The sequence below is a fragment of the Saimiri boliviensis genome, chromosome 3, assembly GCF_048565385.1.
Source record: "Saimiri boliviensis isolate mSaiBol1 chromosome 3, mSaiBol1.pri, whole genome shotgun sequence".
NCBI classification, from domain to species: Eukaryota; Metazoa; Chordata; class Mammalia; order Primates; family Cebidae; genus Saimiri; species Saimiri boliviensis.
Window position 1 is genome coordinate 130,526,737 of NC_133451.1, and position 21,645 is coordinate 130,548,381.

Consider the following 21,645-nt stretch of genomic DNA (forward strand, 5'->3'; position numbering starts at 1 on the left):
ACCTGAGATTTAGTGCATTCCTTTGAGCCAAAATGAAATGAGTGCCATAAAGGAGGAAAGGAAAAGATGAACATTATCAGACATGCTATATTACATTTGCCAAAATGAAGATAATGTTAAATTAGGTTAAGAATGATCACATAGAATCGGCTATATGTAAAATGCTTTCCATGTTCTTTAGCCATGCACTTTAAATGCACTTGCAATCACTTTAAGTCACCTGTTAAGTTGATCATGCAATTCTTCTAAACTTTTCACCCTCAGTCCTTCTCTATTAGCCAATTTCTTTCAAAGAGAACTATTTCTGTTAAGAATAAATAAGTATGACGTAGGGCTAATAAAGAATAATAATTTCTCTGTGATTCTTTTTACTATGTGGTATCATATATACAAAACAAAATTTTGTGATCTTCCTGTATCAAAATTATGTATTAATTTAATAAGTAAATATAATTACAATGTCATTTACACCTCAAAAAGGATGCAAACCTTATGATCATGTTGTTGCCAATCTTAACTCACTTAGTAAAATTAATACCACATGTCACATATTAGTAAACCAGTATATGTATGATGCATTAGTAATCAAGCCAAATTTTTCATTCTAGTATTGAATTTTCCCTAAAAGTATCTGTTGGCTAGGTAAGACATTCTTAAAAATCCACTAAAAAAAGTCTTGTAACAATAAAATAAATACATTTTTTAAAACAAATAATGAAAAGGGAGCCTAAGGAAACTGAATGAAGCTTTCCATAAAGGGGAAAACACTGGGGGCGTGGGGAGAGAAACACAGTTATATTAAATGGCCCACCCAACTAAACTGTGACAAATATGACTATGAAAACAAACAAACCAACATTACATTTAAATAATCCATACTCCCACTGATTATTTTAGTTAGAGAACTAATCTGGAAAAATAATTCCAAAGCAGAAAAAATTAATATTAATGTTAGGTTAAAATATTATCTGTGTTGTACACATGTGTAACTATTTTTAATATATATTTCCTTCTTTCATAATGCTATATCAACCCTAAAAATATTACCTTTTTTTATGGACAATGGTAACAAAAAAACCTTTCATGGTTTTTTAACACTAAGTCTCTCTAACAGACAAAGATGTCTTTGTGAGGAGCAAAAAGCAATCCTTTCCAAATGAGTTCAATGAAATGATTCAACTATGAAATTCATGTTAAACTACTTCATGGGTAGCAAGAGGAGGAGGCAGGTTGCTAGTGGTCAAAACCACATTAAGTATTCAAATATAAAGAGCTCTCTGAGAAATAGAATATATGAAGTGTGGGTATAAGATATGTCATTTAAACATAATAAAAATTGAGTAAATAATTTTAAGTCTATATACATTTCCCCATGCATTTTGTATACATACGTATTTACAGAAAGAAAGAAAAAGGTAAGGAAAATAACTGGGGAAAGTAAAATCGTTGTTAATTATCTATTTTTATTTTAAAATTAATTTTACATAAAATAACCACTCAATAGCATATGCATAAATGATCTTTCACATTATTACAACATACTCAGGAATTAAGCTACTTTGTTCTTGAAAAAACAAAGGAGTAAGAAAAATAAGGCTTTAAAATGACTTTATTAAGATCTTGAACAAAGCACTGATTATCTATGTCTTGGTTTTCTCAAACATAAAAAGCAGTTTACTTTTCAGTGTTTATGACATAAATGACAATCAACCAGGTTATGTCTGCCTGCCTTTAAGGGAATCTTGGAACCTATCAGAAATATTTCAGGGCATCTTCACATTGAGATTTTAAAAAGCATTATTTCAAATTATTCTTACTTCGCTGCATTAAAAAATAAATGTCAGATATTCTCAAAAAGGTATAAAAAACTATAAAAAAGGTAATTTTTACATATCTACTTTTAAAATAGAAAACAAGTATGATAGCAGGTATTTGGGTTGAGAATGAAGAGTTGAGTGCACAGGAGGTGGCTACAATGTTAGATTAAGGTTAAAACTACTTAAAATATTCCAATGACAATTTTAAGAGAGCTGATCTTCAGAAAACAATTTAAGAAATAAAGGAGCTAGCAAAGTCTGCTGACATCTTACTTCAATGTCTTTTAAAAACTAATCATATCATGTTTGTTTCCAGCAAAATCTATTTAGTATACTTAATATACAAATATCATTGAAAAGATGTCAAAAATTGAAAATTTAAATTCTTTTCACAAAACCTCAACAGAAAACTAGAAATAAATAAAAATATAATACTTGTATAACTTACCGTGTGATAGCCTCTAGGCAAAGGAGGTTTGCCCATGGGATAAGGATCCACAGTGTCAATAATTGTTTGTCTTTCACCTTTCTGGTTGATTTTTCTAAATCTCCTTCGAGACTGTCTATGGGAAGCTTGACGCTGAAAATATTCTTCATTTTCATCCATATAGTCCACCTGAAATAAAACCCCCCAAAATTTCATTTCTCTAAACACAACATTCCATATTAATACTAGATACAGAAAAAAACTTACAGATAACCCATATTCAATCATCTTGCAAAGACATCTGTGGACAAACTAAAACTTCAAATGTCTTTGAACTTCTCTGGAACTAATTGGTTTTGAGTAACATTTCTTTTATGAGGAAGCATTTTCAGTTCCACTTAGGACAATATGGGTAACTCTTGAATTTCCTGTAGTTTCAAAGGGAAGGATATTTTCAGCAGTCTTTGTACTGATTTATTAGTGAAAGATCTCACAGGATACATTACCACACATTATGAAGGCAACTGCCACACTGTCTTAAGCAAAGTGGGAAACCTCCCCGCCCCATGGAAATCTGTAAAACTTCCAAATCCTGAATGACTCAAACAGGACTGCTAACAGAATGGCTTTGGTAGGTTATGCAAGGGTTTCTCTTTCTACTTTCGTCCTGTAGCTTCAGTTTCTTTTTTTATTAATAGTGTTGTTTAAAGTAATTCCTCATTTAAAAAAATTTTAGGCCAGCACTTTCGGAGGCTAAGGCAGGCAGATCATGAGGTCAGGAGCTTGAGATCAGCCTGGCCAACATGGTGAAACCCCATCTCTAAAGATACAAAAAATTAGCTAGGCATGGTGGAATATGCCTGTAATCCCACCTACTCGAGAGGTTGAGGCAGGAGAATTGCTTGAACTCGGGAGGCAGAGGTTGCAGTGAGCTGAGATTGTGCTATTGCACTGGGTATCAGGCCAAGACTGGGTGTCAGGCCGAGACTCCATCTCAAGAAAAAAAAAAAGAAAAAAGAAAAAAATGTTTTTTAGAAATACTGAAAATGAACACAGAACAAAAGTTACATTAGGTTATTCCTCACACAACTGCTTGTAATGGAGGCATGTTTAGGTTACAAGACTGTTCTCATGCCAGCAAACCTAGTAGTTTGTGTATAACCAGTTAAGTATAAAATATCCAATTTTAAAGACTAAAAATCCTTCAGAGAAATCTAAAAATAGTTATCAACAGAGGATAAAATCTCAAGGAAATATCTAGACTATCTACTGTTACAAACTGCTATGTATCTGCCTACATTCTTCCCAATCCTAAATCCTTACTCATAACTATGCTACTTTCTCACTTGAGTACATTTTATAAAATTTTACCAATTATTTCAGTGACTTCTACAAAAAGTTTGGTAGCTTTGATGAGGAAGTTCTCATTTCTGACAGAATTCCTCTCCTACATCATAGGGAAAAACCCTACATCGTCTCTGAAAAAGAGACCTAGAATTGTTTACCAAATACTTTACTAAATGTGAATAGAAGTTTCCATCATCAGCCGGGCGCGGTGGCTCAAGCCTGTAATCCCAGCACTTTGGGAGGCCGAGGCGGGTGGATCACGAGGTCAAGAGATCAAGACCATCCTGGTTAACATGGTGAAACCCCCATCTCTACTAAAAATACAAAAAATTAGCTGGGCATGGTGGCGCATGCCTGTAATCCCAGCTACTCAGGAGGCTGAGGCAGGAGAATTGCCTGAACCCAGGAGGCAGAGGTTGCGGTGAGCCGAGATCTCGCCATTGCACTCCTGCCTGGGTAACAAGAGCGAAACTCCGTGTCACAAAAAAAAAAAAAGTTTCCATCATCATCTTTATTTGATCATCATTTACTCTACAAGATCTTCCTTCATGGGGACAGTAAGAATATCAACTGAATGTCTAAGCTGGGAAACTTCCCTTTTACCTCGACTTAGTTTTGTTACCAATTTTTTTTATAGGGTACATATAATCCTATTTTAATATCATTCTTATACAGTAAGAAAAAATATGATAGGTTTCGTTTTTAGTTTCAAGGAAAATAATTATGTTGCCAGTATCTATTTTAATAATATGTTCTATGTATAATCTCTCTTAATAAATGTTTTAAGTCACAAAATTCCATTAAAAAAGAGAAAAGATGTCAACGGAGCATTTAGCTTAATAGTCCCCGAAATTTCCTTTTAATTACTTGAAATAATTCAAATGATGTTCTTGTATTTTTAAAAATAAACAGTGTTGTTTAAAAAATAATTCCTCATTTAAAAAAATCTCAGAAACTTTGACAAATGAATTAACAGTCAACACAAGTTCCATTTGGTTAGTCCTCACAATTATTTAAAATAGAGGCATGTTTAGATTCCAAAATTGTTCTCACACCAGCAAACCCAGTAATTCATTTAAAGTAACTCACTCATTCCAATCAACACTTGGAGAGCTAAAATCCTGCACTCAATAGATTCTCCCCAAATTTCAATTAAATGGCATTACTATAGAGTAAATTACAAAGTACAAAAAAACAAACACTTGGCTACTTGTACCTTTTAAAATTGTTTTGTATTTAATTGAATCCTATAAATAATAAATGATTATGAACTCAAATTCATAATAAAAAGTTGTGAAATAAATATATTTAATGTTATAGAAAATATGCAGTATCTTCTATTCAATAAAAATACAGTATTCAAGCAGTCTATAAATATGCCTTTATTTCATACAATTTATTAGGGGCAAAACAGTCCTCACAGAAATATTCTTACCACAATCATTTCAGAAGGCTCTAAAACAATGCATTCACAGCCACGCCTAAAACTTCCTGCAGAACGCTTGCCAAAACTAGAAAGAAAATTAAAAAAAAAAATTCAATGAGGACCACCTCAGGTGAATTGTGAACATAAGCCAAACTTCCAGATAAATAAAAATTAAAAACAATTAGAAAAAGTACACATTGGAGAAAATGAACTATCTCTAATAATTTACACAGAATGATAAGAAAGCATTCAAATTCTTATGTTTCAGTCATAAATTCTTCCGGAAAATTCTAACGTAATATTTTCAAATTAATAATGTAAGTAAAGGAGAATTATTAACATGAATGAGTTTTCTGTTAGCTTATTTTAAATCACCTTCAGGTAAACTCTGACAATATTCCAGTAGAGATAGGAAATGTCTTAGTGGCAAACTATAGAAATATCCCAAAAAAGTATAAAATGCATGTATATCTAATTCTCTTTATAACTTAACTTGCTTAGGTTAAACATTATTTTCACCTAAAAAGTGCATTTATTTTCCTCAATTTTCAATCAACTTATTCTAAATGTTTTCAGAAAAAGATAATCAACTTAAGACTTTATTTTTATGGTAAAGAGATTTCAGTTGATGTATGACGAAAAAGCTCATTCCTCCTGAGAACTCCGCATGAGTAAACAGAGACATAGCACCTTTGCCTTGTCTGTGGTGAATTCTCACATTAACATTGGAGAAGAATTATTATTTCTGACATAGGGATATGCAAACTAGAATGAAGAACAGAGAATTTGGGTGAAGCTCTCTCGGTTAATGTAACACTTCACTCACTCATTCACTTCTCCAAAACTCTTTCCCTCCAGTTAACATTACTTTTTCTTTTTTTTTTTTTAAAGAGACAGGGTCTCACTCTGCCACCCAAGCCAGAGTACAGTGGCATAATCACAGCTCACTGCAGCCTTGAACTCCTGGACTCAAGCAACTCTCCTGCCTCAGACTCCCAAATACCTGGGACTACAGGTGTACCACTATATCTGGCTATTTTTTTTTCTTTTCTTTTTTTTAAAAATTTTTGTAGAGACAAAGTCCAGTTATGTTGCCCAGGTTGGTCTTGAACTTAGGGCCACAATCAATCTTCCCTCCTCAGCCTCCCAAAGTTCTGGGATTATAGGTGTGAACCACCACTGGCCTAATATTAAAATTTTTGGTAATCACATTTAATAAACTTTAAGAAAAAAATGTTTTAAAATTCTACCAAAAAAAAATATTTCACTCAACAAGTTTTTCCAAGTTAATTAGGCACTGTGAGGGACCTATGGAAATTTTTGTTCTGTTTATAATCCTCTTTATATCATAGTAATACACAACGATTGATGTATTAGGAGCCTAGTCATGTAAGAGGAAGAAAACAGAAAAGCCAATATTCTCATTCTATCATCTGCAATCTCTAGCAAACTATCTTGACCATATCATGTGATAAATTTTATTTGTTTATAGATTATCAGGTTAGACTAGGCCATCACTTAAGTCCTTTTCCTTAATAATAATTATCTGATTGCTAAAGATAATTAAGTCCTTTTCCATATCATTTCTGGCCAGGCACGATGGCTCGTGCCTGCAATCCCAGCATTTTGGGAGCCTGAGAAGGGCTGATTTCTTGAGCCTAAGAGTTCGAAACCAGCTTGGGCAACATGGTGACACCCTGTCTCTACTAAAAACACAAAAATTAGCCGGGCATGGTGGCATGTGCCTGTATGGTCCCATTTACTTGGGACACTGAGGTGGGAGAATCACTTGAACCCAGGAGGCAGAGGCTGCAATGAGCAGAGATTGTGCCACTGCACTCCAGCCTGGGCAACAGAGCGAGTCTTTGTCTAAAAAAAAGATGGCTACAATTTTATACTATTTCCCTTTTTTAAGAAAGAAAAAAAATGTGGAGAACTTGGAACCCTATGCATTGCTGGTGGGTATGTAAAATGATATAAACATTGTAGAAGACAGTTTGGTGATTTCTCAAAAATCTAAACAGAATTAACATATGACACAGCAATTCTAGCCCTAGGTAAGTATCAAAAAGAACTGAGAGCAGGGAGTCACACAGATATTTGTACACCAATGTTCACTAGAACATTATTCAGAGTAGTCAAAATGTGGACACAACCCAAGTGTCCAACAATGGATGAATGGATAAACAAGCTGTGGCATATGCACATGATGTAATATTATTCAGCCGTATAAAGGAATGAAGTTCAGATACCTGCTACAACACGGATGAACCTTGAAATCATAAATTAAACACAACAAGCCAGTCACAAAAGTACAACTATCACATGATTCCACTTACATGAAATATCTAGAATAGGCAAATTCAGAGAGACAGAAAGTCAATTCAAGGTTGCCAAGGGTTGGAGAAAGCGGTTTGGAAAGTGTAATGGTTTCAGGGTTTCCGTGTGGAGTTACAGAAAAGTTTCAGAAAAGGTAGTGCTGCTGGTTGCACAACCATATGAATGTAATTAATGCCACTGTAACACACACTTAAAAGTAATCATACATTAAAAAATAGTTAAAATGACATATTTTATACATTTTTTTTACCACAACAAAAAAACTTAGAAGAGACACTATAAAGAGGACATTTGGGTTTCTTGGCAAGAATCTGGGACTTGAGTAAGAAAAAGTAGAATCTCTACTTTGAACAAACAGCAAATCTTGGGAACAAAGAAAAGTTATGTTTGATGACAGAAAAACTGGAAACCTCTCTCTTTTATATGATAATTGAACAATGAAGTGATAAACACTGTGTGAAAGAACTAGTTAGAGATGGACAGAAGGTAAACAAATATGACTGAAATACAGGTCAAGTATCCATTATCCAAAATGCTTAGAACCAGAACTGCTTTGGATTTTGGATTATTTTGGATTTGGGAATATTTACATGTATAGGTGGAGCATCCCTGCTCTGGAAATATGAAATCTAAAATGCTCCAATGAGCATTTCCTTTTAGTACCATGCCAGTGCTCAAAAAATTTCAAGTTTTGGAGCATTCTGGATTTGAAAGTTTTGGATCAAGGACACTTAATCTTTATTTTAAATCAGAATTTGGAAGAGTCAATTACATGAACATTTTTCTTTCCCCTAACATTAATCTCATTTTTTACACATGACCCTATATTTGAGGTTCTTTATTTTTTCTCTCTATAAAACATCTATTATTTCTCACATACTTTATGATTCATGTGAGAAACCTTTGTTTAAATTTAACATATAAATATTTGTGAGATTATATATACAACATATAACAGCAAAATAGTATGTGTGAGTAATAATATATGTTAACATACAATCATGCATTGCTTAAGGATGGAGATATGTTGTGGGAAATACGTTGTTTGGCAATTTTACTGTTGTCTGACCATCACAGAGTATACATACACAAACCCAGACCATATACCCTACTATAAACCTAGGCTAGATGATACAGCCTATTGTTGTATCATCCTAGGCTACAAGCCCATACAGAATGTTACTGTACTGAATATTGTAGGCAATTATAACACAATGGTATTTGTGTATCCAAACATCTAACCATAGAAAAGGTACAGTAAAAATATCATATTATAATCTTCTAGGATGACCATTGTATGTGTAATCCATTATTGATCAAATCATTACACAGTGCATGACTACCTAATATTATTTCTCACATATATATATTATTGTGCTATCTATTCTTCTTCCAAATGTTTGATGGACGTATCATAGAATCAATATTACCCATATAAACTTGGTAATCAATAGAGTTTACAAAAAACTCCCTCAATGTAGTACCTCTTTTTAAGTAGCTTATATTCCATGAATGACAAGCACACAAACTGCTATAACCCAATGACAAGTCAAGAAGTGAGTTTCATTGAGAGGTGAATTCTCAATGGCCAGGCTCACTCACTGGCTAATTGAGTGAAAAACACAAATCAGCACTGTAATTCAGAAGGCAATTCAAATTCAGCAAAATTACAAATGACCATAAAGAGCTTTAGGGTTACCCTGGCAAAAATCTGAATGTCAAATCTATAAAGACCAAATCTCTTCAGGGAGCTACTGCCAGAATTTCAACTAGTAGGCCATCTGGTTCTATGAAATGGAACTCATAATACCACATACCAAGATAAACAAGGTATTTAAAATTTTCAGACTCCTTAATTTTTAAAGATACATAGCTTATTTTTTCTACTATGAATTAAAATATCTTTCAAAAGTTATTTCTGGTTTTTTAATACTTTCAGTCTTTGTGTGTATACGGGTATTTGTATATAAGACATGCTATTACACACACACACACACACATACACACACACACACACACACATAATTGCTGTCTTTCAAAAACAAGAAAGATGCAGGTTAACAATTATCAATGAGAGTTAGCCTGAATATTTTAAAAATATGTTAGCTCTTTCTAACCAGTCACCAGCATTTGACATAAGGTGCCTAGTTAGAGGCCATAAAGTAGGTAAAGGGGGTGGTGGAAGGGAGAAGTATGGTATATGTGTTTTAAGAATGCTGATAATCTTCTTCTTCTACACAGAATGAAAATGTGATCATTATGGTCTATTTTAAACCCTTCTAAATTGTTCTGCATAAATATACTGTACACCCTGCCTTTTGACTATTCAATCTCAATGTAATTTCAGCATGTCCTTATAATCTTGTATTAAACAACCACAAAATGACAACTGAAAGTGATACATGTTCACTTCTGGTCAATCTGTGAGTTCCCTGCCATTAAAAAAAGAAAAATTAAGCCCACAGGCAAATGATTATTGAAAAGACCACCTGCAGCATATGAGACAGATTATTCCTAAATGCTAGTACTCCCTCAGTATGACTAAGGAATCATTGCTCTAAAAACAGTATAACAATCCAGACTTTCATTCCCATTAAATTTTCGGCTAAAGTTTTTATATGGAACAATTTAAAAATTAAGAATTAAAAGTGCTGGCAAAATTGAAACTAAGTTAAATATTTCTTCAGATGCAAATGGTATGACTTTGTAATACCGAAAATATGAAGACAAAAAATTACTACGTAGTCTCCCAAATAATATAAAATCTAGAAAACTAAATTTTCCTTGAAGACTCCCACACGACATGAAGTTTGAGAAAATAAAGTCTCACCTAGTTTTTGTAAATATCCATAGGCAATGAAACACCAGACAGGATGTCGCAGGTGTTGTAAGGCCAAATTGTCTGAAGTTTCTGTGACCACATCTTCCTCTCCCCAGTTGGGTCAAGAGCACTTTCTGCCAGTGTGAGCTTTCCACGAAAGGCAGTCACAGAGCACAGAAGCCTCTTCTATCAGTGTCCCTAAGCTTGCCCTTTGTATGGGCCTCCACATTCTTCTTGTACGTCAGAACTACGCAGTGGAATGCAATTCTCAGTATTGGAATGTAAACTTATTCAAGTCAGCCTACATCCAGTAAGGGAATACACAGGAGTCAAAGAGATATTATACTGGTGGGCAATTCTAATTTACAAAATGATTAAAAACATAATACTCCAATATATCAATTTTTCACACCCCTGTTTCCAGAAAATGACACACAGTTACTAAATTTTATTTTCTTCCTTAAAAAATCGAAGTAACTGACCGGACTGATGTTCCTAAACTAAAACCAATTCACTTGCTTAAGACTTACAAAAAAACAATCACATAACATTGCCTTCAGACAGCAGAGTAGCAATTAAATTAGGGAGGAAAAGTTAAAAAGTTAACTGCTGATGCCATCAATTCCATTCTCCAAAATTGGCAAAATACATAAAAATAAATTTTAATATCAGTATAAAAGGAAAGCGGGTGGAAAGACTTTCCATAAAATACATATAATCTTTTCTTAATAAGTTGATCCCATATACTCATTAGTTTAGACACGAAAAAAAGTAACAGCTATTTTACAAATCTCACACACACCAAGTACATATATAGATTACATGTATGCATGTAAATTGCAAAGTGCTTCTAAAGCATGGACTTTAACCAGCTTATATTTCAGAAGTATTGGGAAAACTGAACACACACTATGCATCTCTAAATTTCTTTCAAGGCTCACTTAGAAACATTCTAACAACAATTACCCCATACAAATTAACAGAAGTTTGCTCCTCTGCAGAGTGAATCTTAACATTTACCCTCTACTTTTAAGAGTACATGATAAAAATTATTATAAAATATGAAGGCCTTATAGCTGTACCGTTCCCCTTGTTCATTCCTCAGGAGTTTGTCTATTTTACTACAGAAGTACTAAACATTAGATATTTAAGCTACTAACATTTTAATTCCTTAAAAAAAAAAAATCTAACCTGCACTGTCTTTGTTATCTTTGAAGCACCACTAACAGCAATAGTGCTGTCATCTTCTATAGGAGCTCTTTTCTCTGCAGCACTGAGCACTCCCCATTTCCCTGTGTGTTCTCTCCCAGCGAGTCCATGCGCACGGCATAGCTTGTACAGAGGCCAACATTCCATCTGATGGCTAATTTCCTGCTTCGATGACCCACCCACCTCTCCTGGCTGCAGCTATGTGTTTCGCATGTCGCATGGGCACTCTTTCCACATACCAACCTCATGACCTCAGCGGCTGCCTGACAGACACTCTTTATCAATTTCTATTAATTCATTATCTACTCTCTTGTAAGTCAAGGGCAAGTAGGGAAATCTGCAATGTCTGCTTTCCTCTGAGTCTTCAAGGTCAAATGCTTTGTTCTAGCAATACAATTTTGTTATTAAAATTTACCCAAGCTGTACTACAAACTAGTTGCTCTCTGCCAAAGGGATGCTGAACTGTATATCTGGCCTGAGGGATTATTATGGAAAATACTAGAATAAATATAAATCAAAACAGTATGGGAAAAGTTAAAAAGAGGCTGCTTTTGCTCTCATTTGTCCCTTCCAGAGGAAAAAAGGTGGCTCTTACCTCAGCTGTATTGGGGTGGAGAGAGCAAGCAGTTTTTCTCTCTTGCCACAATCTAAATCAGCAAAGATGAGTGGTGTGATGACTACACTTTGGTAGTGTCTACGTCCTCGTGACCAAACTGCTAGAGAACAGCTCAGCTAAATTAATCTGCTGCTATCAGTCTACACAGTGGCACAAACAGGTCTCTGCTGATCACAGTGCTTTGTACACAGATGGCAGCTGATCAGTTTGTATAAAAGTTATGGTCCATAACAGCTTTTCCTTTCAGCATGTAGACACATGCCCATCCAAAATACTTCTGTTAAACATTCACCATTTTGTTGTGCAAAGCCGGCTGTGTACGAGTTGGATAGACAAAGAAGCTCAACTCTAATATCTTATCTTCGAATTCTCTTTTTATGAAGTTCATTCCAGAAGTGAAATCAAAAATTACATTACTAAGAAATAATATATATAACATATTAATGAGATGGCAGATGAATATAATGAAAGATTCAGATTGGCCCTAAGCCAGTAAGAACCTGAACAGATCTCAAGAATCAAACAAGATCTCAAGAACAACAACCAAACATCTGATATTCTTTAAAGTCCTATGTTAATGGCATTAAAACCCAGCCAGCAAGCTCCCCAAAATTTGGCACATACTGTAAGAGAGTTGAAATGGTGTGTCTTTGCAAGACTGAACCTCAACAAAAATTCAGGTCACTTGAATAATACTGTATTCCGAGTTCTTAGACGTTAACAGAACACATGTCCAAGAAAGAAAAAGCATAAACTCAGACACATATATAATCTTTTTACAAAGACATCAAGTAATAAAATGGAATTGATTTAATTCATTTGAATTAAGTGGATTTTCTCATGAGCCCACACTTGTTTTGTAAGTAAAAGACTGTTCTAATTCTACCAATAACTAACACTGGAAATACTGCTTAACCTCTGTTTCAAAGCTTCCCTTATAGATTGAAATGGTAAAACCCATTACTTATCATCAAAATATAAAATACTTAGGAATAAATGTAATGAAGAATGTGTATGATCTGCATGCTAAAAACTACCAAAGGGAACTTATCTTGTAAAGGGAAAACTTAAATGAAGAGAGAGTTCACAGTTTGGAAAGCTCAATATTATTGTCCTGTTAAGATAATAATATTTCCCAAGTTGATCTATAGACTCAGTGCAATTCCAACCAAATCCTAACATTATTTAGCACTGACAAGCTGGTTTTAAAATTTATATAAAAAGGCAAGAACAGAATATAAACAGTAACAAAGTCAGGGATTATGCTACATGACTTCAAAAGTGACTACCAAATTACACAAATGAAAACAGTGTGGTATTGGTGGAAGAACCGACATGTGAAGCAATGGAACAGAAGAGAGATTCCAGAAATAAATCTAAACAAATATTTTATAGTTAAATATTTTTATTTTTACAATTAAATAATTGATTTTAAACAAACGTGCCAAGGAATTAGATGGATTAAAATACTCTTTTCAATAAACTCTTCTAGAACAATTGAATGTATGAAGAAATGTAAACCTCAACCCTTACCTCATGCCATACACAAAAATTAAATCAAAATGGATCTCAGACCTAAAGGGAAGAAGTAAAACTATTACATTTCTAGAAGAAATGCATGAGAAAACCTTTATGACATCAGGTGAAGAAAAGATTTGTTAATGAGGACACGAAAAGTACAAAGTATTTTTTAAAAAGGTTGACAACATGGACTTCTTCAAGATTAAAAGCCTTAGCTTTTAAAAAGATTTTTTTTAAGGCACATTATAGATTAGAAGCAAATTTTTGCAAAATATAGTCAACAAAACAAAATAATTGTCTTCAAAACACATAAAGAATGCTTACAACTCAAAAATAAGACAAACAATCCCATTTTTTAAAACAGGCAAAACAGGCAAACTGACATTTTGCAAAGATATATAAATGGCCAACAAACGCATGAAAAAATTATTAACATTAATCTTCAGAGACATGCATAATAAAAACCACAGTAGTAATACTGTCACGTATCTACTAGAACATATCTATTAGAACAGCTAAGATTGTTAGCTGTTCTAACAATCTTTTTCAAAAAGAAAGACTGACAATACAAAGTGTTGGTGAGGATATGAGGCAAACAGAAATCTCATAAACTGCTAGTGTGAATGCAAAATGTTATAGCCACTGCGGAAAACAGTGTGGAAGTTCCTTATACAATTAAACATACATTTACCATGTTATCCATCAATTTCACCCCTAGGTACCTCTCCAAGAAGTTAAGGAAAGCATACACCCACCCAAACAGACATTTGCGAATGTTCATAGAAGCCAAAAAATGAAAGCAACTCAATCATTTTCAAATTAATGTTTTGTGAAAGATTAATACTGCCTCATTTACAAAATTCAGTAACATTTATAAATCTGGCATCCACTTTATGTAAGGATTGACACTTTATATAAGGATTGACAACATACTGCATGGCTTACTAAAATAGGCCATGAGACATTTCTACACTGGGATGAGCAGTACAGCAAAATTTTAAAGTTTTAAAATTCTGTCCCTGTTTGTTACCTTCTGAAATAGCTGTAAGTACTCCTCTCTTCCTTCAGTATTGTATTTACCCAACTCTCCACCTACCCTACCTTGTATCTCCAACCTTTCTCAGGTGACCCAGGTTATCTCTTTATATCCCCTGTAGCTCCCACCTATTTGTTAATGTATTAATTAAACATGCCTAATATCAAGTACCTTCATTTCAACTCTGATATCCACCTACTCCATTCCCTCCAGATTTGGTTATAGCTATCAAAGTAATCACTCTATAGACATCCACATTCAAAGCACTGAAGCCATCTTTTACTTCTTTTTCTTCCCTCGTCTGTAACCTTCAGTCACTAAATACCATCAATTAGCCCTTTTAAATTATTCTCCATCCGCTTCTTTTTCCATGGAAATACCAGTCAGGCCCTTTGCTTTGGCACACAGAGACCATTAAGATAAGGTTCCTGTCTCTGGTTTCAACTTCACCAACTCTTCCAGGGATTGTCTCCTTCTATTGATCTACCTTCAAAAATAGTTATACAATATTGATTTTAAAGTCATTCGCCTACAGCCTCTCTGTTAGAATATGATTAACCACCTGCTGGTGGGCTTTTAAAACAAGAGAGTCTAAGGTCCAAAGCAGATGTGACAAACCAAAATCTCTAGGGCATGGGACGTACTACTTTGCCCTTCCTAAGCTAGGCAAATCTAATAACTGCCTAGTTTGAATACCTCTACCTTGGGCAATTACTTTGATAGTCTTACCCCATATCATCTTCTAACCATGTTTAACACCAAACATAAGGACTCTAAAGTCTTTTCTATACACTGTCCTACAAACACATTCTTAGAAAAATTAAAATTCATGCTTCTTGGGCTTGAGTGGTAATCAAGCAACTCTACTATATTTAAAAGACTAAAAGTACTTTATGTTCTCACATAGATAATCAATGAAAAAAATGTTTCAGCCACAATGATGCTTTCAAACACAAAATTCCCCATACACAAAGGACTTTAGAAGTTCACTTAAATGGGGCTGGATGTGGTGGCTCATGCCTGTAATCCTAGCACTTTGGGAGGTCAAGGCAAGTGGACCCCTTCAGGTCAGGACTTCAAGACCAGCCTGGCTAACATGGCGAAACCCCATCTTTAACAAAAAAAAAAAAAAAAAAAAACCAACACAAGAATTAGCCAGGAGTGTTGGCACATGACTGTAATCCCAGCTACTGGGGAGGCTGAGACACAAGAATCACTTGAACCTGGGAGGCAGAGGTTGCATTGACACAAGATCACGCCACTGCACTCCAGCCTGGGTGGCAGAGTGAGACTCTGTCTCAAAAATAAATAAATAAAATAAACTTAAAAGTTCACTTAAGTGGGATAATGGCTATAAAACCTGGAATACCTTATTCAAACACAACTCTTTAGTTTGTGTTCCCAAAATTGTGTAAGTTAAAATTCAAGATCAGATGAAAAGATGTAAACGGAAATGGTCTCACGATTCTGAATAATAATTAATTATTATCTTGGACTATATAAACCATCATGGCAAGAAAAGAAGGAAATACTCATATACGTCTCTGACACATACATGCTGGAATATATACATGTCCCTTCTGGAATATATCTTATTTAGCCTAATAAAATGGAATTTCTTAACTTGAGGTTTTTCTATGTGTAAAACTAAACTCAGCTTGAGTACCTAATGACTGTTTTCTAAATTCATCTTAATAAAATATAAAATAATAATAAACAGGAACATGTTGTTGTTGTTGTTGTTGTTGTTGTTTTAGATGAAGTCTTGCTTTATCACCAGGCTGGAGTGCAGTGGCGCGATCTGGGCTCATGGCAATTTCTGTTTTCTGGTTTCAAGCAGTTCCCCTGCCTCAGCCTCCCGAGTAGCTAAGACTGCAGGCATACACCACCGTGCCTGGCTAATTTTTTGTATTTTTAGTAGAGATGGGGTTTCATCATGTTGGCAAGGATGGTCTCAATCTCTTGACCTTGTGATCCACTTGCTTTGGCCTCCCAAAGTTCTGGGATTACAGGCGTGAGCCACTGCATCCGGCCCCATTGCCCTAATTTTTAAAACTTTCTGAAAACGTTTAATTAAGAAATACCAAACTTATCTTAAGGAAATTACACTTACATCCTAAGCAATTTCTAGTTATAAAACATGAAAAGGTAAGTTATCAAGAAAAGATAAGGTGAAATTATCTTCAAATACCTGACTCAAAAAAAGTAGTTAAAAGTGTAACTAAGAAAACAGTGATTCAGTGTTTGTGTAGCTCTCTTAATACGTGAACACTCAATACCAGAAATTCTGTTTTCTATTAAATAGCAAAAATATGTAACCCCTACAAAGCCATAAATGTGTGGTAAAAGAAACATCTAAGATAATATTTTAAATATTTTGAACTCACAATTCAAAAATACTAATTGGCAATAAATCATAACCATAGATAGTTTTGAAAACCACATGACATTTAAATTCTTACATTTAAAAAGCAATAATATATATAGCTAAACTATTCCTTCACTTTATTATTTCAGTCAGTATTGTCAAACAATTTATAATACATGGAAAAAATTAAGTTGGGTACATAATACAGAATAAAGTCACCTTTAACATTTCGAAATGGGATTTTGTTGTCTTCAAAATATATCTGTAATTCAACTTATAATAAAAGCATCCCTGAACTATGATTAATTGGATATTTTTATCTTAATAATGACATTCCAATTTCCCAGAATAATTTGCTTCATATATCAATCCTTCTTTTAACCATATTCTTACTCTTGTTATTTTGTGAGTGACCCCAATACAGAAAGCACACTTTCTTAAACAAAAACAAATTTAGTTGCTATATAATTTAAGATATATCGTGAATTCATACAAGTGAAACAGTAACTCACACATCCCTCTATCCCTTCTCCGAAAACAACCGGGGCACAAACAAGGGTTATGAGAGCATTAGCACTTAGCAGTGGGTAACCAACTGAAATATTTTCCAGAAAAAAACGATACTGTATTTCACTGACACAAACATCAGACTCTAAAATCTTTATGAAATATTATTTATTTTTTCAAGAGAAATACAAACATCACTGCAAATAAGACTTCTAGGATGAACTATCATACACTCATTTGGATCATAAACAATGTCCTAACTGAAGACTTTAAGCATCAGGTGACCTGTGGAACTCCATCAACTATACACACAAAAAACATCAGAGTCCTTCTCTTTAAGGCTACTTACTGTGTTAAGACACTACCAATGTCAGTATTCCAAAGGCCACATAAGCCTGCATTTATATGTACAGCACATCTGCAACGTTGTAGTTATAGCAACCAAATTCCCAACTTGATCCAGCAATTGAACCCTTTCTCTCTAGAGAACAGTTTTGCTCTGTGCATCAGGTATCATGTTGGAGTATGATTTACAAGAAGAAAGAGGGTTCTAAATGATGCTAAAAATCATATTAGTGTTCCAGGATAAAGATATTTCATTCTGAAGCAGAAAGTATGACTAATACCCAAAGGGAAAACAATTTAATACACATAACTGTAGCTATTTACATATTTCAGTTTACTACTTTAATTTAGAGACCTACCTTATTTTACATTTAAAGCAGTGCCACTAAAGTTTTCCTTCAATATCATCCACTCTAGTTGAACCAAGTTGATATTTGTTTCATACTTTTCTTTCCCTTATTTGGAATTCTCTCCCAGCATTTCCTTAAAATCTTTAATACAGGTATCGATCGACTTACAACCTATGCAACTTATGATCATTCGACTTTACGACCACAATCGCTAGCCATGACTGCTCCGCGTCTGGCAGCGCAAACGTTGCCCAGCTGGGCGGACGACAGTGTGGACCAGCTTCCGGCAGCACTATCATCTCCATGTGCATTTCAACTGTACATATAGCCTATTCAACTTACGACCAAATCGTGTTACGACTGTTCCACGGTCCCGACCACGGTCCTAGGTCGAGCACTAGCTGTATACACTTTTGCCTTTACACTTTTGCCTTTTATGTGTCATGGGAATATAAGGACTTGAGTCAACTTTCAGTAGGACAAATAGGAATTACAGATGATATAAGAGCTAAAGAAGTGTGGCTAAGCCAATATAGAATGTGAGCACAGGTAATCAATGCACTCCAAGAGTGAGGGGGGAAAACTGAAGAGCAGGTTTAAGAGACTGCTGGTTCCCTGCTCCAATATCCATTTTCCTCTTTCTCCTTAGAAAGGTATTTTTATACTATTATTTTTAGCAGGGCGTATCATGTTGCAGAATAAAAGACTACATGTCCCAGGATCCTGCCTGGTCTGAAGGTGCCACATGACAACATTCTGGACAATAAGATATAAACAGAAATGATGCTTCAAGGAATCTGTCTCGGATGGAAAAGGTAACTTTTCTGGTCTGTTGCCTTTCCTTCTGCTTCTAGCTTTCAATGCATACATGATAGCTGGGGTTCAGCAGCCATCTGTGCTATGAACGGATCCTGAAAATGCAAGCCACATGCTGGCACAAGTAGAGAAGAAGGATGGAAGCCTGCAACCTGTCACACTTGGAGCCACCACCAAACTATCCAAGACCATCCACTCCCAGGATCCTTCTCCATGAGAGAAAAACTGGGTCCTACTGTGTTGATGCAATTGGTTTTTGTAACCAAAACTAATTACAACTAACAGAGTAAAAAAAAACCAAAAAAACAAAAAAAAAACCAAAAAAAAACAGTATCCAGAAAACACCATTTGCCTTTTTCCTCTTCTACACCCCTGCATGGGTCAAACAGTATCGATTTCTCACACGCTTTCCCCAGACTCCTCCTTGCATTACCTTGCAACCTCATTCTTTTCCCTGGTCCTTCTCCTCTATATCAACCTGACATTAAATAAATTGTTGGCTATTGAAAAGTTATTTCTAAAAGGGAATATATTATCATAATATTGTCAAACTTTTTAAAGTGATTTTTTTAAAGGGCAAGTTAAAAATATAATCCTGACACAACAGAATTCAGCCAACATTTATTAAATGCCTGCTATGTCCTAGGCACTAGGGACGCAAAGATGAGTAATAGAGCCCATGCCTTTGAAAATCTCACAGCTTAGTATGGATGTGGAATGATTAATCCTAACAGAAATACAAGGGTAGACTTCCCGAAGAAATTCACAGAGTAGCAGGAAGGTGACAACACTGTGGTGGATATCCCAGACAGAGAGAACAGCCCAGGCAAAAGCATGTCCAGACCACAGAGACCAGTAACTGCAGAGTGTGTTGGAAGCAATGCAAGCTGGAAGCATTTTTAAGCTGCCCTGTATGTCTCACCAAGGAATCTGGATTTATGTTTGGCAGCAGGAAATCAAAGAATTCCCAATCTACCAACTGACCTACATCTCTTATCCTAAGTTTATAAAAGACCATGAAGTGCTTTTGCTCTCTCAAAAGCTAACGCCTCCCTCACCCCATCCCACCCCACGGTAGGAATTTCATCCACTTCTGCAAGTACCTCTCCTCTTTCCTGTATCATCTTTGTACCTCTCAACTGGATCATTTCAATCAACACACAAAAACATGTTAGCATCTCTTAAAGAAACAAACCCCTCTTGACTTTACAACTCTAGCCACCACCCTATTTTCCTGCTCTTCTTCACAACAATTTCTTGATATGGTGAAATGTTCTGTTTCACCAATTCTGCTCTCCCCATTGTCTCCTCAACCAGTTCTGCCACTCCACTGACACTAGTTCTGTTAGGTCACATAGGACTCCCACGTTGCTAAATCCAAAGGTTATGTCTCTCATTATTGAATGTCCCTGTAGCACTGGACAAAGTGACCCTTCTCCCTTCTCAAAACACTTTTTATCTCTTAGCTTTGATCACACATGAGGAGAATCTCTCTTTAGTTCAGCACCACATTCTAAGCAAGCACATAAACAATCAATAATGTTAGTAGGATGAATAAGACAGAAGTACAAGCCTATCAAGAATTGCAGGTGAGCGGTTTAGGACGGAAGTCAGGATAAAAAAGCTCATTAGTACTGATTAAGCACCAAGGTGAGGAATCTCTTGAAAAGACATAACTAATAACCTGGAGTAACGTTTGATTTTGGAAATCAATTCTGGTCATTTTAACTCAAAACTTTTGAGAATCCTTTTGGTAAACAATTCTTCAAAGATGAAGTTGCTGGGATTATCCCTTGTAGTCATTAGGTTTTACATGTTAATATCTTAAAATGAACAATACATATATCACTCATCCTTGATAAACTATCTACTTAACAATTACTTATGAAGAAGAATGCTTTGTAAAACTAATAAAGGTATGTCAGTTTTTGACACCTGCTGCTGGATCAGGTGCAGGGTAAATAATGCAGAACACTTAGGGGAACAGAGTCAAGTCCTGGAGGATGAACTGATACACATACACACACAAGTATCTATTTATGCACATGTGTATATTTTAACTCAACTGCAGATTCAGTTATACATATATTTATATGCATAGATCAAACTGAACTTTTTTTTTTTTTTTTTTTTTTTTGAGACGGCATTTCGCTCTTGCTACCTAGGCAGGAGTGCAATGGTGTGATCTTGGCTCACTGCAACCTCCGCCTCCTGGGTTCAGGCAATTCTTCTGCCTCAGCCTCCTGAGTAGCTGGGATTTTACAGGCATGCGACACCATGCCCAGCTAATTTTTTGTATTTTTAGTAGAGATGGGGTTTCACCATGTTGGCCAGGATGGTCTTGATCTCTTGACCTCGTGAGCCACCCGCCTCGGCCTCCCAAAGTGCAAACTGAACATTTTAAGGTTAAAACAGATGGTTCCCTCCCTAACCTCATACTTTCATTAACTGACCAACTACAGGGCCCAATCACCTGCTTCTACAAAAATAACGTGATAGGCAGTATAGGGCAAAGCAGTTCTTACACACTTAGAAGCCCTTACTAATTCTCCCATCATCTAACTTTAGGCCATTCCAAATATGAGTTCAATAAAGTCTTATGGTTTTCCATTAAAGAAAATAACTTTTTTTTTTTTTTTTTTTTTTTAATTGAGACGGAGTCTCAGTCTGTCGCCCAGGCTGGAATGCAGTGGTGCGAT

The 21,645-nt window shown here is 35.1% G+C and overlaps 1 protein-coding gene across 10 annotated transcripts in view; it reads right to left on the reverse strand.

Annotated features, from left to right (window-relative positions):
- The window catches only part of RAPGEF2 (Rap guanine nucleotide exchange factor 2), a 258,949-nt gene that overhangs the window by 119,371 nt on the left and 117,933 nt on the right, over positions 1–21,645 (reverse strand). For 4 of the 10 annotated variants that reach the window (XM_010338551.3, XM_010338553.3, XM_010338552.3 and 1 more), the window contains exons 5-7: positions 5,027–5,102; positions 2,266–2,433; positions 3–20 (exon numbers count right to left, since the gene is read on the reverse strand). In XM_010338551.3, the coding sequence (XP_010336853.1) occupies positions 3–20; positions 2,266–2,433; positions 5,027–5,102 (262 nt within the window). The other 6 variants (XM_010338554.3, XM_010338550.3, XM_074396784.1 and 3 more) reach the window with 5 other exon arrangements.